The 15,872-nt window shown below is 40.1% G+C and overlaps 1 protein-coding gene across 1 annotated transcript in view; it reads right to left on the bottom strand.

Moving 5' to 3' along the window:
• The window catches only part of PARP11 (poly(ADP-ribose) polymerase family member 11), a 38,145-nt gene extending 22,587 nt beyond the window's left edge, over positions 1–15,558 (bottom strand). The window contains exon 1 of the mRNA XM_044914958.1: positions 15,414–15,558. Coding sequence (XP_044770893.1) covers positions 15,414–15,431 — 18 coding nt within the window. The 5' untranslated portion in view covers positions 15,432–15,558. The remainder of the gene's footprint in view (positions 1–15,413) is intronic.
• Between the last annotated feature and the right edge of the window lie 314 nt (positions 15,559–15,872).

Raw genomic sequence — 15,872 nt, 5'->3', positions numbered from 1 at the left:
CTCCCTCTCCCACTCCCCCTGCTTGTGTTCCCTCTCTTGCTGTCTCTCTCTCTGTCAAATAAATAAATAAAACCTTAAAAAAAAATGGCAGAAAACATGAATAGATGTTTTTCCAAAGACATACAGATGGCTAATAGCACATAAAAAGATGCCCAACATGACTCATCAGCAGGGAAATACAAATCAAAACCACGATAAGACACTACCTCACACCTGTCGGAATAGCTAAAATTAACAACACAGGAAACTTAGATGTTGGTGAGGATGCGAAGAAAGGGGAAATCCTTCACACTGTTAGTGGGAATGCAAATGGGTGCAGCCACTCTGGAGAACAGTATGGAGGTTCCTCAAAAAGTTAAAAATAGAACCACCCTACAACTCAGCAATTGCACTACTAGGTATTTACCCAAAGGACACAAAAATACTGATTTGAAGGGACAGATGCCTGTACCCCAATGTTTATAGCAGCATTATCAACAATAGCCAAATTACAGAAAGAGCCCAAATGTCCAACAACTGATGATATATATATATATCATCATGCATATGTCCATGATATTTATATATATATAATATGCACAATGGAATATTATTCAGACATAAAAAGAATGAAATCTTGTCATTTGCAATGACACGGATGGAGGTAGCGTGTACTATACTAAGCAAAATAATTCAGTCAAAGAAAGACAAATACCATGTAATTTCACTCAGATGTGGAATTTAAGAAACAAAACAGATGAACATAGGTGGAAAAAAGAGAGAGAGGCAAACCATAAAACAGACTCTTAACTATAGAGACCAAACTGAGGGTTGCTGGAGGGGAGGTGGGTGGGGGGATGTGATAAATGGGTAATGGGTATTAGCAGGCACTTGTTGTGATGAGCACTGGGTATTACATGTAAGTGATGAATCACTAAATTTTACTCCTGAAACTAATATTACACTATATGTTAACTAACTAGAATTTAAATAAAAACTTGAAACAAAACAAAAAATAGAATCATAGAGTTAGCACTACAAAGAAGATTAAAGAAACACCCAACGCCTCTTGAGCATCACTTCTTCATTAAACTGCCAACCCCCATGGCCTCATTTTCACATACAGACAGTTGCTCCTCCTCTCCTGTTGCCAAAGCTTAATTTGGTTGCTTTGCTTCCCAGATACTATGGCTCTTTGCAAAGACCTAGTTCATAAGACTAAGTCTTATGTTTTCTACAATAAGTTTCCCCTCCAAAGGAAGGGCTATTCTGTGTAATTAGGTTCAAAGAGTAAGTCAAGTTTAAATTAGTAACTTTAAAATACAATGGATCTAGATTAGAACATTTTTATGGGCAATAAAAGGAATGTGTGCAAGTTGTCTATCATGGAGTAGACAATTAATAAATGCTAGCTGAATGAATTAGTTTAGCCACCATGCCGATTTTCAGTTTTTAATTGGCAGGACTGATACTTCCTGCACACCAGGTTATGAAGAAAAAAGGTAGTATAAAGTGAAAAAGCATTTTGTAAAATTTCAAGTGCAGGGGGTATGTTGGTGGTATCTGTCTATAATGCCATCTATTCCAAAGACAGTATTTATGGGGCCTGGGAACAATTAATCTGGATCATCAAATAGAAAAGCTATGTGAAAAATGAGTGTGAAGTCAAAATCCCAGTCCATAGGAGAAAAATAAACCAACTTCCAGACTGGTTAAAAGCTTTCTGATAAGTTTATTGTAGTTAACAAAATATATTACGTTAGTATAATCTTGAGAAAATCATATTTGGTAATGAAAACTTCCTTGTCTCTACAGAAAGAAGATCCAAAGCTTGCTATTAAAAGCTTGAACGCAGGGTGGAACTTGTGGAATGACAGAGTAAGGAGCTCAGTGGACCTTCTCCCCTGCAAAACCACATTCTAATTGGTGAACAGTATTTTAAAGAATAAAAACAAACAAAAAACATATAAAGTCTCTAGAAATTGTCCTAAGGGCATACAGCAAATGGGAGAAACATTTAATCAAGAAAATCTACTAAATCTCAGAACAGGCAAGAGTCTGGCATTTGACTAAGATATAGTCCATTACCCCCATTCCATCAATGCTATGTTACAGAAGGTCTACCTCAGTCATGTGCAGAAAAGAAGACAGGAGCTTCCTTTCCCTCCAGCTCCTGGTCCTGGGCTAGTTTCATCCTGTAAGGGGCAGACTGCTAGTGTTTCTCATCTTCTTCAGCCTAGAGGTATGGGTCTATTCTGAGCAGGCAACAGAGGAGACTGACCTCCTGGCTCCTCCACCCAGTCCCAGTTCATTTGGTGGAACTCTATTCCAGGCTTAGTAGGTTAAGAATACTGAGTCCTGACTGCTACCAACCTAGTTGAAGACCAGGGCTGCCAATACCCCTTCTATCTAAAGTGCAGGTATCCCTGTGGGAAAAGTCAGCTCCCACCTCCAGCCCCAAGTGTAGTGGCGCAGGGGTTCTACTGAAGGGAAAAGGCACACCATAAGGACAAAGAGCTCCACATCTCTCTCTGAAGGGACTGACTTTATTTTGAACAGAAAATAGAGAACCTCATACCTAAGAACGTTATTGAAAAAAAAAAAAAAGGAAATCTTGAGGAAAAACAACCAAGAAGCCCAAAGCCCTAATACAAGCCAAATGGTAGAGAATACAGAAATTTAATACAGAGAACCAGGGATAACCAAGAAAAGCCCTCCTGGAATTACAATTAACCATGAGAGTCAGGAAGGCTGTGTACAAGCACTAGGTTGAATCCACCCAGGAATGATCAGAGCAGGTCATGGGACAAACTTGAAAACATTTCCTAAGCTGCACATGGATGGATCAACACAGGGTGGAAGTCTCACTGGCACAAGGGGTTTAAACACAGCCTCTGACCAAACAGTGAATAACTGTCCTTTCTCCACTAAACCTTACTTTTATTAAAAAAAAATAATAAGTCAGTTATCTATATGTTTGTGGGTCTATTTCTGGAATCTGTTCTGTTCTAATAATCATTTTCTCTATCTTGCTGCCAATACTACACTGTTTTGATGACTGTAGTTTCACACTGAATCTTTAAATCAGGAGTGTTAGTGCTCCAAATTTGTTCTTTTTCAGAATTGCTTGGCTATACTAGGTCCTTTCAATTTTGATTGGGATGGCGTAGTGATCTATTTGGAGATCACTGCCATCTCAACAATATTGAGTATTCCAACCCACAAATGAGGCGTATCTCTTGACTTATTTACGTCTTAACTTTTTTCAGTAATGTTTTCTGGTTTTCAGTGTATAGATCTTGTACATCATTTATGCAAGATTCATGCCTAAGTATTCCATATTTCTGTTATAATTGTAAATGGAATTGCATGTAAATTTCAATTTCTGATTGAATGTTGCTTGTATTTAGAGATACATTATTTTTTGTACATGGATCCTGTATTCAGCAACCTTACTAAACCCTTATTTGTTCTAGATTTTTGGACTTTCCATCAGATTTTCTGGGCATATATTTATAAAATAGGCATTTTGTAGATCGATATAGATAGCCTCACTTTCTTTTAGCATATAGATGCCTGTTATTTCTTTTTCATGCCTTCTTTTTCTTGCCTTATTGCACTGATTATCATCTCAAGTACAACATCAAATAAAGAATGGACATCATTTGTTTGTTCCTGGTCTTAGTGAGAAAGTATTCAGTCTTTCACTCTTAAGTCTGATATTAGATATAGGTACTTTGTAGATGCCCCTTATGTCAGGGGCACCCTTGGTCTCATAGGAGAAGGACTCACAGGACTCGGAAGTTGTTCTACTCACGGTTACAGTTTATTATAGTAAAAATATACACAGTGAAATAAGCAAAGGGGAAAAGCGCATGGAGTGACATCCAGAGGAAACCACGCATAAGCTTCCAAGTGTTCCCTCCCAGTGGAGTCACATAGGACACACTTAATTCTTCCAGCAACCATATGTGACCAGTGCAAAATGTTGCCAACCAGGGATGCTCACCTGAGCCTAGGTGTCCAGGGTTTTTACTAGGAGTTAGTCATACAAGTATGTGACCGACCTCAGCTGCTGACATTCCAGACCTCCAGAGAGAAAGCAGGTGTTCACCATAAATCACATTGCCAGTGTAAACTATCTGGATAAACTGGTATAGCATAGCTCAAGATCTCAGGTATGCAAATACACTCATTAGACAAACTATTCTAAGAGCTCAGTTCTCTGGAGCTAGGGAAAGGACAGTCATGGAAACAGGCCTTTCTTGAGAATGTACATGGTTTGAGCACCCTAGGCCTGCTGAGTTAGCCGTTTTCTGCATACCCCTTATCAGGTTGAGCAAGTTCCCTTCTATTCCTAGGTTGCTGAGAGTTTTTATCAGGGATACTAGATTTTGTCAAATGCTTTCCCGCATACATTGAAATGATCATATTGTTTTTCATTTTAGTTTGTTTATATGGTGAATTACTTTGTTGCTGTTCAAATATTAAACCAACCTGCATTTTTAGGATAAACACCATTTTGTAATTATGAATTAACCTTCTTATATGTTAGACTCAATTCACTAAAATTTTGCTTAAAATGTTTGTATCTATGTTCATTAGGGCTTGTAATGTCTTTGGTTTTGGTATCAGGGTAATGATGGCTTCATAGAACGAGTTGTGAAGTATAACCTTCTCTTCAATTTTCTGAAAGCTTGTGCAGAATTAGTATTGTTTCTTCCTTAAATATTGTTAGAATTTACAGGGAAACCATCTGTGCCTGGAGTTTTCTTTGTGGGTAGGCCTTTTCCATAAATTTAAATTCTTTAACAGATTTGGGATTATTCATGTTATTTCTTCTTGAGGGAACTTCGGTAGTCTGTGTCTTAGGATATGCCCATTTCATCTAAGTGGCCATACTGATTGACATTAAATTGTTCATAACATTCCCTTACTACCCTTTAATGTCTGTAGTGATGTTACCTCTCTCATTGTCAGTAATAATTTGAATTCTTTTTCTCCTGATCTGTCTGGCTGGAGGTTTATCAATTCTACTGATGTTCCTCAAAACAAACAAAAAAAACAGCTTCTGCTTTCATTAATTTTTTGGTTTTCGTTTCAGTGATTTCCATTCTAAATTTTATTTCCTTGCCCCTGCTTGAGTTTAATTCGCTCTTCTTTTTCTAGTTTCTTAAGGAGGAAGCTGTAGTCACTAATTTGTGACGTTTCGTTTCCAATATAGGCATCAAAGTAGCCATAACTTTCCCTCTAAGTACTGTTATAGCAACATACCACAAATTTGATATGTTGTCTTCACATTTTCTCTCTTTGATTAATGGGTTAAACTGTTATTTACTTACCAAATGCTTGCAGGTTTTACAGATCTTTCTTTTACTGAATCCTAATTTAATTCCATTTTGATCAGATAGCATACTGTACATGACTTGAATTCTTTTAAATGTACTAAGACTTGTTTTACAGCCCAGAATATGGTGTAGCACGTGAAATGTTCCCCATGTAGTTGAAAAAAAAAAACTGTATTCAACTGTTGTTAAGTGTAATGGTCTATAAATGTGAATTAGATCAAGTTGGTTGATAGTGTTGTTCGAGTCCTCTGTATCCTTGCTCATGTGTACCTACTTATTCTAGCAATTACTGAGAGAGGAGTATTAAAATCTCCAACTAGAATGGGATTGATTTGTCTATTTCCCTTTACAGTTCCATTAATTTTGCTTCATGTATTTTGAAGCTCTATTATCAGGTATATAAATGTTTAGGATTGTTACTGATTAACTGAACTCTTTAGCATAGGAAATGACATTCTTTATCCCTGATAATATCATTAATCTGAAATCTAATATACCACTCAAGCTTTCTCTTGACTGGTGTCAGCACCATAGCTCTCCTTCCATTTAGTTTTATCCTGTTTGTGTCTTTATATTCGAAGTGTGTTTCTTGTAGACAACTTAGAGTCAGGTCTTAGTTTTTACTCTAATCTGACAATCTGTGTTCCAATTGATATGCATGCAGCATTTACTTTGGTATGATTATTGATATAGTTAGGTTTAAGTTTATCATCTTGTTATTTGCTTTTGTTCCATCTGTTCTTTGTTCCCCTTTTCATCTTTTTCAATCTTCTTTTAGATTGAGTACTTTTAGGATTCCATTTTATCTCCTTTGGTGGATTAAGTATAATTCTTTGTCTACACACACCATTTTCATTGCCTCACTTTCCATTCACTCTAAAATCCACTCTAATTTAGTTTTTCTAGCTTCTGGCCCAGTATCTTCCACCACCATCACAAACAAGCAAACAAACAAGAAACAGCACTTGCTAGGACCTCCAATGAGCTTCAATGTTGCTAAATCCTATGCTCTTTTATCAGTTCTCATCTTACTTGACCACTCAGTAACATTCCACAGTTTACCTTTTTCTTGATTTCCATGAAATCATACTCTCTAGACTGTCTTGAATTTTTGGCCACAAGTTCTTGATCTCCTTTGTACCTTAATTTCTATGCAGCCTGTAACTTTTAGGCTCTGTGGGCTCAGTCCTAGCCCCTTTTCTTGTCTTTCTCAGCATCTTCGAAACATGGTCCTCAAGAATTATGAAGTAGTTCACAGGCATTTTCAGAGGATAAATTAAAGAAATTTGTTCATATATATTTTGTAAAGTTGAAATATAAGAGTAATAACGATTTTCATGAAAATTTAATTTCTTTAAAGTTACCAACTATGTCATTATGTTCAGTCTATGCTGATCAGTTCATATCAGCTAGTGTTCAGCAAATATGGTGGTGTAAAACCAAGTAAACTTTCACATCATTTTAAAACAAAGCCTCAAATCAATTTACTTTGTTGATAAGGTAGAGAAGAGACCAAGAATAAAGAGGCATTCCTCAGCTAAAACAGGTAAAGGTCTTGATATCGTTGAGAAACTGTCAGTCCAAATTTAATGCCCAACCAAATTGTGAAAAGAAACAAGCTATTGACAAAATTTCTTTATTAAATGACTCTATTGGAAGTCACAGAGTATCAATGGTACATGTTATGAGAGAGCAATTATTATCACATGAGTGTTTCAGCATATACTTTGTTTTAAAACTGAACAAACTACTTGTAGAGAAAACATAAATCGGTTCTTATAGCATATATACTCTGTAATGAGGCAGAAGTACTCAACAACTTTTTGTTCTGCTTATCAGTGAAAACTCACTGCACAAAGACAGTTTTCATTTAGACGATGATGCTTCTGTGAGCTGTGACATGGGCTGGAAAAGGTGCAACCCACTCAAAATTGACAGACCACGAGCTATACAAACAGCAAGAAAAGGTATTGCTGCATCACTAAAAGGCGTTTTAAACACATGGAACAATTAGAAAGAAGTAAACAATATGCCTCCTGATTGTAATTGAATGTTGAAGAAAACAATGAAAATTAAGTATCAGCAAATCTTGACAACTCAGTATGTGCTCTCGAATGTGTGGAAATGGCAGTGTTTGCAAAATCACCCTTCTACTTGAGTTTAAAGGGTATCAAGGAAAAAAGTGCTGACAAGAGTTTCCAAAAGGACAGATGAGATAAAAATATTTCTTTATGATGCTGATAACACTAATAGCCATTCTTGATTCCCAGAGGCCTGCTTAAGTATATAATAGCTAAAATACACTCGGCATCTGAAATAACCTAAACCTACTATTTCAAGGCCAGAATTCCCAATTTTTAATGAGGAGAACAAGGTACCAGATTTTTCAGTCACGAAACTATGCTACAAATGGTTCGATTGCTAGGGTGTGATTCCTTCCCAGAATCTGATGGCTTTCTTCACTCATCAGAGAGTGAGACTGATTTTATTATTGTGGATATATAAAGAACACATCCAAATGTTACAACATAACTCGAACAGATACTTTCCAGAGACTGAAGTAATCAAAGAATGACTAAGAATACATTTGCTCCTATCTTCCAAATGTTCAGGCTGGTTGAAACATTTGCTCCTACAGTTACTTAATCTTTTAAGTGTGTCAATTTGGCAACTGACTGGACACTAGGAATAGTCTTCAGGGAGAAATCTCATACTTTCTCAATATGTGTTTGATCTTGGCATTCTAAAACATCTGACAGAGCCAGCAAACACCAGTTGCAAATCCTGACAATCTATAATTATAACATGGAATTTCCTAATTTAGTAGAAATACAGGGTAAAAAAAAAAAAAAAAAAAGTCAGGGATGCCTGGGTGGCTCAGTCAGTTAAACGTCTGCCTTCAGCTCAGGTCATGATCCCGGGGTTCTGGGATCAAGCCCCGCATCGGGCTCCTTGCTCAGTGGGGAGCCTGCTTCTCCCTCTCCCTCTGCCTGCCGCTCCCCCTGGCTGGGCTCGCTCTCTTTCTGTCAAATAAATAAATATATAATCTTAAAAAAAAAAAATCAGTGTCTGGATCTAACCTACATCTCAAGCTATCTTTCAACAAGTTAGATCAAAAACTAATGATGTACTGTATGGTGACCTAACATAACATAATAAAATAAAGTAAAAATAAATAAATAACAAGTTAGATACATACTTTGTAAGAGGCTGCAAAACTATCTTTTTTCTATAATAAAAACATTAATTTTTTAAATACTACTTTCTTGTTTAAGATTGGTGATCTGCAACAGTACTAAAAGTTTGAGAAACACTGTCCTAGGGGTCTCACTTACTGTCATGATTTTAAAAGCCAAAGACTTTAAAAGACTAAGCCCAAAACTGCCACTTCTAACCCACTCTCCAGAGCCACCTACCAATTGCCTCTTTGGCTTTATTGCTTGAATGCTTCATAGGCACATTAAACCTGTAACAGGCCCAAAGCCAAACTCTTGGTCTCGGCCGTATCTTCCCCTTTTCCAATCTCCCCATCTTAGTGAAACCTAGCACTCTTCATCCAAAGCGCAGCCTGGACGGATCCACCTATGTGTCTCTCTCCCTGCTATCACCAATTTAGCCCAGATCACCTTCATCCTCACCATGGACTACTCTATAGCTCCCTAAGTGGTCTTACAATGGCCTTTCCGATGGCCCTCGATATTAGTTTTCAATTGCTGCTGGAACAAATTACCACAAACTTAGTGGCTTAAAGCAACACAAATTTATTATCTTACACCTCTGTTGAAGTCTGACATGGAACTCACTAGGCTAAAATCACCATGGGCTTGATTCCCTTCTGGAGGCTGTAATGGGGAATCTGTTTTGTTGGCCTTTCCAGCTTTTAAAAGTTACCCACATTTCTCGCCTTGTAGCCCCCTTACTTAATCTTCCAAAGCCAGCAATGTCGACTATTCTTCCACAACAACACCTTTCTCTGACTCACTTTTGTCTCCTTCTTCCGCTTTTAAGGATGCTTGTGATTACACTGGGCCACCTGGATAATCCAAAGTAATCAATCTCCCAATCACAAAGTTAGCTGATTAGGATCTTTTTTTTTTTTTTAAGATTTTATTTATTTATTCATGAGAGACAGAGAGAGAGAGAGAGAGAGAGAAGCAGAGGGAGAAACAGGCTCCCAAGGAGCAGGGAGCCCGATGCGGGACTCGATCCCAGGACCCTGGGATCATGACCTGAGCCGAAGGCAGACGCTTAACCATCTGAGCCACCCAGGCGCCCGCTGATTAGGATCTTAATTCCCCTTTGCTATGTAACCTAACATATTCACAGTGTCCAGGAATTAGGATGTGGGTATCTTTGGGAGGCCATTATTTCACACTTCCTAATACATAACTCATTTTCCATACAGCAGCCAGAATGATCTTTTTAAAAACACAGATACGTTCCTTCCCCTTCCTATATAAAATCCTCTAATGGCTTCCCACTCCTCTAAGGATGATGTTCAAAATCCTAAACATGTGCCACAGAGCCGTGCTTGGCTAGTTCCTGCCTACCTCCTGGCCTCATGTTCTGGTTCACTGGGTTCCAGCCACACACTGCTTCTCTCTGCCTCAAACACCAAGCTCCTTTCTGCCTCAGGATCTCTGCCCACACTGTTTCTGCTGTCTAAAGAGCCCTCCTTGCCCCCCATCCAACTTTACCTGGCTAACTCTTGCTCAGTCCTTCAAATCGCTGCAAAAGTGTCTTTCAGAGAGGAGACTTAACCTATGTCCCAGTCTAATATTAACTGCCCCTATTATACATTGTCATTGTTCTTGTTTTCTTTTAGAGCTTTGGCTGCAATTGCAGTTAAATGTTATTTGTATAATTATTGGCTTACTGTCTGCCTCCCTGCACTAGACTGCAAGCTCCTAAGGGCTGGGACCTGGTCTGTTTCATTCACCACTGTAAACGCTGAGGCTTAGAACTGATTGGCTTATCGTAGGTGCTCAATATATAGATGAGTGCCATCAGATACTATTTCAAAAGCAGATCCGACTCTTAGAGGGTGAGTTGTATAAGCCACAGACCTCAACATTTTGCGTATTTCAGACCAGGTGGGTCATACTCAGCATTTCACCTCACTCCATCCTTCAAACCTGTTACAAGTCTGCCTCCAGCCTGTATCACAAACTCCGATACTCCAGAAACCATTAGACTCACTCCCTCGGCCTTGTGCTGCATCTGCTGTACCCATCCTGGGGAGGCCACAGCATTTCCCTACTGCTGTTCATGTGCTGCACCACTAGAAAAAAGTTCTAAAATCATGGGAGTTGGGTGTCGCACAAAGGGTGTGATTTTCTGCAGCTCAAGAATTCTTCTTTTTCTCTGACTCCCTGTATCTTTCCTCACAGGTCCTTCTCTACCCACTTTTAAGTCTTGTATGTTAAGGCAGACTGGAAAGAGTATGTGTTCTGGAGCCAGAAAGTCCTAGATTTAAAACCCGGCTCTGTCCTTATTCTGAAAGGTCACCAAACTTTGAGACCTAGTATCATCCTTGAAAAAGGGAGACTAATCATTTATTAATTCCTACCTCACACAGGTATCAGATAATCTCAGTGTGGGCACGCTTTGTTGAGTGCCGCCTCAGCCACCAAACCCTGGCACATCACACTACTCACAAGCTTAACTCAATCCACTACTGGCACAATTAGAAAGAATGCCAAGACACAGGTATCAGTATATGAACCCATGACTATATGTGGATCTAGGAACACCTCTTCATAGACACTACGTTCGCTGTAGAACTTTCATTTCCAGAAATGAATCCTACCTCCATCCTCCCCCAAGCCTGAGGGACGCTGCCTGACTCAGAAGAGATATTACACTCATGTTAAATACCACCACGCACAAACCCTCCATCCTCATTCTCTGAAAATGCCCATCCTGAGACTTGACTCATCAGATATGCACTTTTTCCATTTCACTCCTTTATCCAAACTGTACTTGCCAATCTCTTTCACCTTTGGGGTCTGTGGTCATTTTGCTCCTTTGCCCTTCCCAAAGAACCACCTCTATAACTTCAACACCTAGCTCAAATGTAACTTATGTCAGGGAACCTAGTCCCCCAGTATCCTCTGGTATCACTTCCACTCCCCAAACTATGTTGCCAGACCCCTGAGGGGCAGACTCTGACTTGATCCGTATTTGTAATGCCCCTCCCTAGTGCCTAGAATGTTTTATATGTGGTAGATACTTAGTAAATATTTGTTGAGTGGGTGAAATAATCAATGATTGGGTTCTCTGGCAGTCCAGTTTTGACATACCAACTTGGAACTGTCAGAGAGACAACCAGTAGAGGTGTCCATCACCTGGCTCAGGAATAGGGTCAGGACTGAAAAGGTACATTTGGCAGGCATATTCACTACAGTAGTATCTGAAGCCTTGGAGCTCACCAAAAAAAGGATGTGTTGAGAAAAAACAAAGGTTAACAGTAGAACATTTCAGGGATAGAAGGAAGTGCAGTTAAAATTATGATTCAAAGACAAATCATAAAAAGAAGAAATCCAAAGCAGTAGAGACCCAGGAAAATAAAAAAACAGTCCTAAAAAACACCTCTAGTGCATTAATGTTGCAGAAAGACAGAAGAGGTTGGAGGCATAAAAGTCACTACTGATGTGTTGATTCAAAAGTCCTTGGTGACCTCCTAGCAAGTGAGGTGTTAGGGGCAGAGGTGAGGCTGGAGGAGTAGAGGTATGAATAAGAATGACAAAAAGTATAAGACTATTCTTTCAAGAAGCGTGACAGAAAAAGGAGAGAGAAGAATCATAGTGCCAAGTGAGTCTGGAAGCAGCTGTGAATGTAAAATAACAGAGAAAAAGATGGCTCAGCAGGTAAAGCACTGCACCAATACACAACGTTATCACTGCTGTCGCCCAGCAACAGGACACGGGTACTCATATAATTCTGCTGCATACTCACCTGCGTGGTCCTGAGAAAATCATTTTTCCCCTCCCTCAGCTAACTCATCAGATTCTTTGAATAATATGAGTTCATATGTGGGAAGGAATTATGGGAGACTTTATCACTGAAAGCAAGGTCTTAATACTGTAACACATGGGTTTGTAATCTTACAGATGTTTGTCATTTTTCAGTTTCCTTCATCAGTGTGAGAAAAGGAAACTGAAACTCCCTCATATGTAACAGTGATTACTTACTCGCAGCAAAGAGGAATAAGACGATGACACAGAGGGCAGAGAAAGGCAGGATAAAGTCACGGTATAGAGAGTCAAAGCAGTGATGGCAACCCCTTCAATTCCTTTCTACAGACTTTGCCATTTTTCTAAACTGGGGGACATTAGTCAAGGGCTACCTCCCCCAGGTGGATGGCGAACTGCCAAAAGCTCATACCAGAACTGAGTGAGCCTGCTCCTTCTGTCAATCAGATCTGCCTTGGCAGGGACATTATGCTTACCTCAAGGTGCCTAGTCAGTGAAAGGCTTGAGTAGATATCACTGACCTCATGACTGTCTTGAAAGATAAAATAAAATTTTGTACTGAGACAAAGCTTATAACTCCTTGGTTATTCTGTTTTAGGTTTCTCCCCCAAGGAAATGTTGCAAGCTCAGTGCTGATTTTCCACACTCAAACCATGTCATGGGGACTTTTCACTTGGAAGGGGCAGTTGCTTCTGAGTATTACCATGGCCATCAGTGTAACATTTTCTCAAAGCCACTTGTGAGTAGAATACAGTATCATACAGAAGGTATATTTGCAATAGGAGGTATGTCCGCAGCTCATAGGTGGTACATTAAGGCCATAGATGCTATCAAAAATATACAGGGAGAAACTAGGCAGAAGACCTCAATTAGAGCAGTTCACAGTGGCCTTGCTTCACAAAGTAGAATTTATGATCTCATTCAATGGTAAGAAATGGCAAATAGTAATTTCAATTGATGGGTAATGCAAAAGTCATCTGCATTTATCTTTAGGATACATTGTAGTTTTTTGTTGTTTTTTTAAATTTCCAATGTGTTTGGCTTAGGGTAACATTAAAATTAATTTTCATCCCATGAGCACAGCTGGACAAACTGTCCAGATGCTGCTTCTATTACTATAAACTAACAAATTACTAGAGAAACACACATACAGAACGTTGACTGTATTTTTAAAAACTAAACTGTCCTTATTGACAGAATTCATATGTTCATAGGAAGGAAACCAGTAAGAAAACAGAGTAGCATTAAGACATACTAGGGTAGCACAATAGGGGCTGAAAGAAGAACGTGGGATTATATGTGGAAGGTTCGCCACTATTAACAAAGGTCAGTCTGCTCTGGTGAAATCAAGCAAAATCGTTAGGGTGATGTCAGAAGAAACAGCATACAAAGAAATGTATAATGAGAAAGAAATGAGATAATGCTATATAACAAAACAAATTTATAAGACATTCACTAATGTCTTTATAATCCTTACAAACATACAAATGATCCAATAGCAATTGCTAATGTATATGTGATGGAGGAGGGAGAATGAACAGTAGGAGCAAAGGACTCCCTCTAGTACTAAATCCAGTCACCTTTGCTAATTCAACAGATATTTACTGAGTGCCTACTAAGTGCCAGGCTCTGTTCTCTGGCCTGAAGATACCGAAATAAACAAAACAGACAAAAATCCCTGCCCACAGGGAGCTTACAATATAATGAAGAATTTGAAACATGTGACTTCGAGCAAGACATACCTAGATGACTAAAAAGTTTGTTATGGAGAAACCAAGACGAAAAGGACTGCTAATAAAAACTGAAGACACAGACGCCAGTTGCACACATACACATACACACATATATGTATAATGGCAGAAAATGAAGACTGTTGATGACAGATCGTGAAACTGAATACAAACGCAGAGAGCACATTCTCATAATTCTAAATTATTTTTGCTAAAATCAAATCCCAGCAATTACTTTCCTGTGATGTGGGCTGATATTGCAGGGTTATATGTACGAACCCCCCCCCCCCCAAAAAAGATCTTAGATGACGACCAGTAACATGAAGGACTGGGATGCAACCACAATGTGCAACCAACAAATGCAGACCAACAGACTAGTTTCTACTGGATAAAAACTTAAAAACATAACAGAATTAACTGATAAACACTCCAACTCATCTGGAAATATATTCCAGAAATGGGGAAAAAAAAAAAAAGTGTTGATTACAGCAAAAGAGTATTGCAAGTATGAAAACGGGGTTGTAAGTAAATTTGGGCAGTTATCTCGGCACACGCGGTAATTTCACACATTCAGTCCAACAATTTGCTGAAACGGGATTCTGCCATTTCCTGAGTCAACTCCTAAGGTGTACATTTGCCATGTTACTAGGCGATTTCAACTCTAACAAGAGATGAATGGAATACTCTGGGCAAACGGATTCCACTCTTCGAGAGCTGCACATTAAAGAAATGTATAAAAGCAAAGCAGACCAAAATACACGCAGACAGAATGCAAATACCGGAGTCAGACAAGAAGGAGGGAGACAAGACTTGCAGTTGAAAAGTTCCAGGTCATCAGTTCTGTCCACTGGAAAAAAAAAAAATCTAAGAACTTCACCATCTAGACGCTTAGAACATACACTCGGTCCCCCCAAGTTTGAAATGACTGCCCACCAAGAAGGGAAAAAGGAGCACTGATGATTCCTCTTAGGCCCATTCAAGACACGGGGGTCGAATCCCCTCGCTTTAGATGGATGCGACTGGCAGGTACACCTGAGGCAAAGGCAGAGGAACAGGTCCAAAGCCCCGGAACTCCGATTAGGAAGCAAAACACAAAGTTTAAAAAGACGGTGGGGGGAGGGGGAGGCGGAGGCGGAGAAACCACAGCAAGTCAAATAAATAACTGTAACAGAAAGTAATAATGCGTTGGAAAACCCACGGAGCTATCTCCACCGCTCAAAAGCCAGAAACTATAGAAGCCCCAAGGGCCAGGATCTTCGGGGTCCCGGAACTCAACACCCAGCCCGAAGCGGGTGAGGGGGAGCAGTTCCCAGGAACCCCCTCCCGCCCCTCTCTCCTCAACCCCGCCCACTGGGTCCGCCCCGTCCCGCCCGGCTACTCACCGGATTCGCTTCCCACATAACGGTGGCGAAATCGAGCGGAGAGAGCCTGGGGGAAGGGGCTAGCCGCGGGGCCGGGGTGTTGGGTTTTTTCCGAGGGTCCCCGGGAGCGAAGGGATGGAGAGGCAACCTTTATGTAGGCCTTCCTTCTACCCCGCCCTGTCACAAGCCAGCGTCTTCGGACCACCGACCCTCCCGACTTCCGCCCGAAGCCGGCCAACCAGCGCTGGCCCCGCCCCGCCCCCGGAAGCTCGTCCCGCCCCAGCCGGTCCCTTCCGGGCTGGTGGGCGGGTCGTAGTGGGCGGGGCTTGCGAGTATCTAACTTGTGAGCGGGTTTAAGGGGCTTCTCCTCCGATCACCTTTCCAGTGCTATGTCTCCAGCGCAATGTCCCCGCCAAGTGACCCTCAAGCCGCGGCTGGTTGTAGTTCGTATGGTATTTATTGATCACTATATAGTGAGTG

The sequence above is a fragment of the Neomonachus schauinslandi genome, chromosome 5 (genome assembly GCF_002201575.2).
Source record: "Neomonachus schauinslandi chromosome 5, ASM220157v2, whole genome shotgun sequence".
Taxonomy (NCBI): Eukaryota; Metazoa; Chordata; class Mammalia; order Carnivora; family Phocidae; genus Neomonachus; species Neomonachus schauinslandi.
This window is presented reverse-complemented; position numbering and strand designations above follow the sequence as displayed.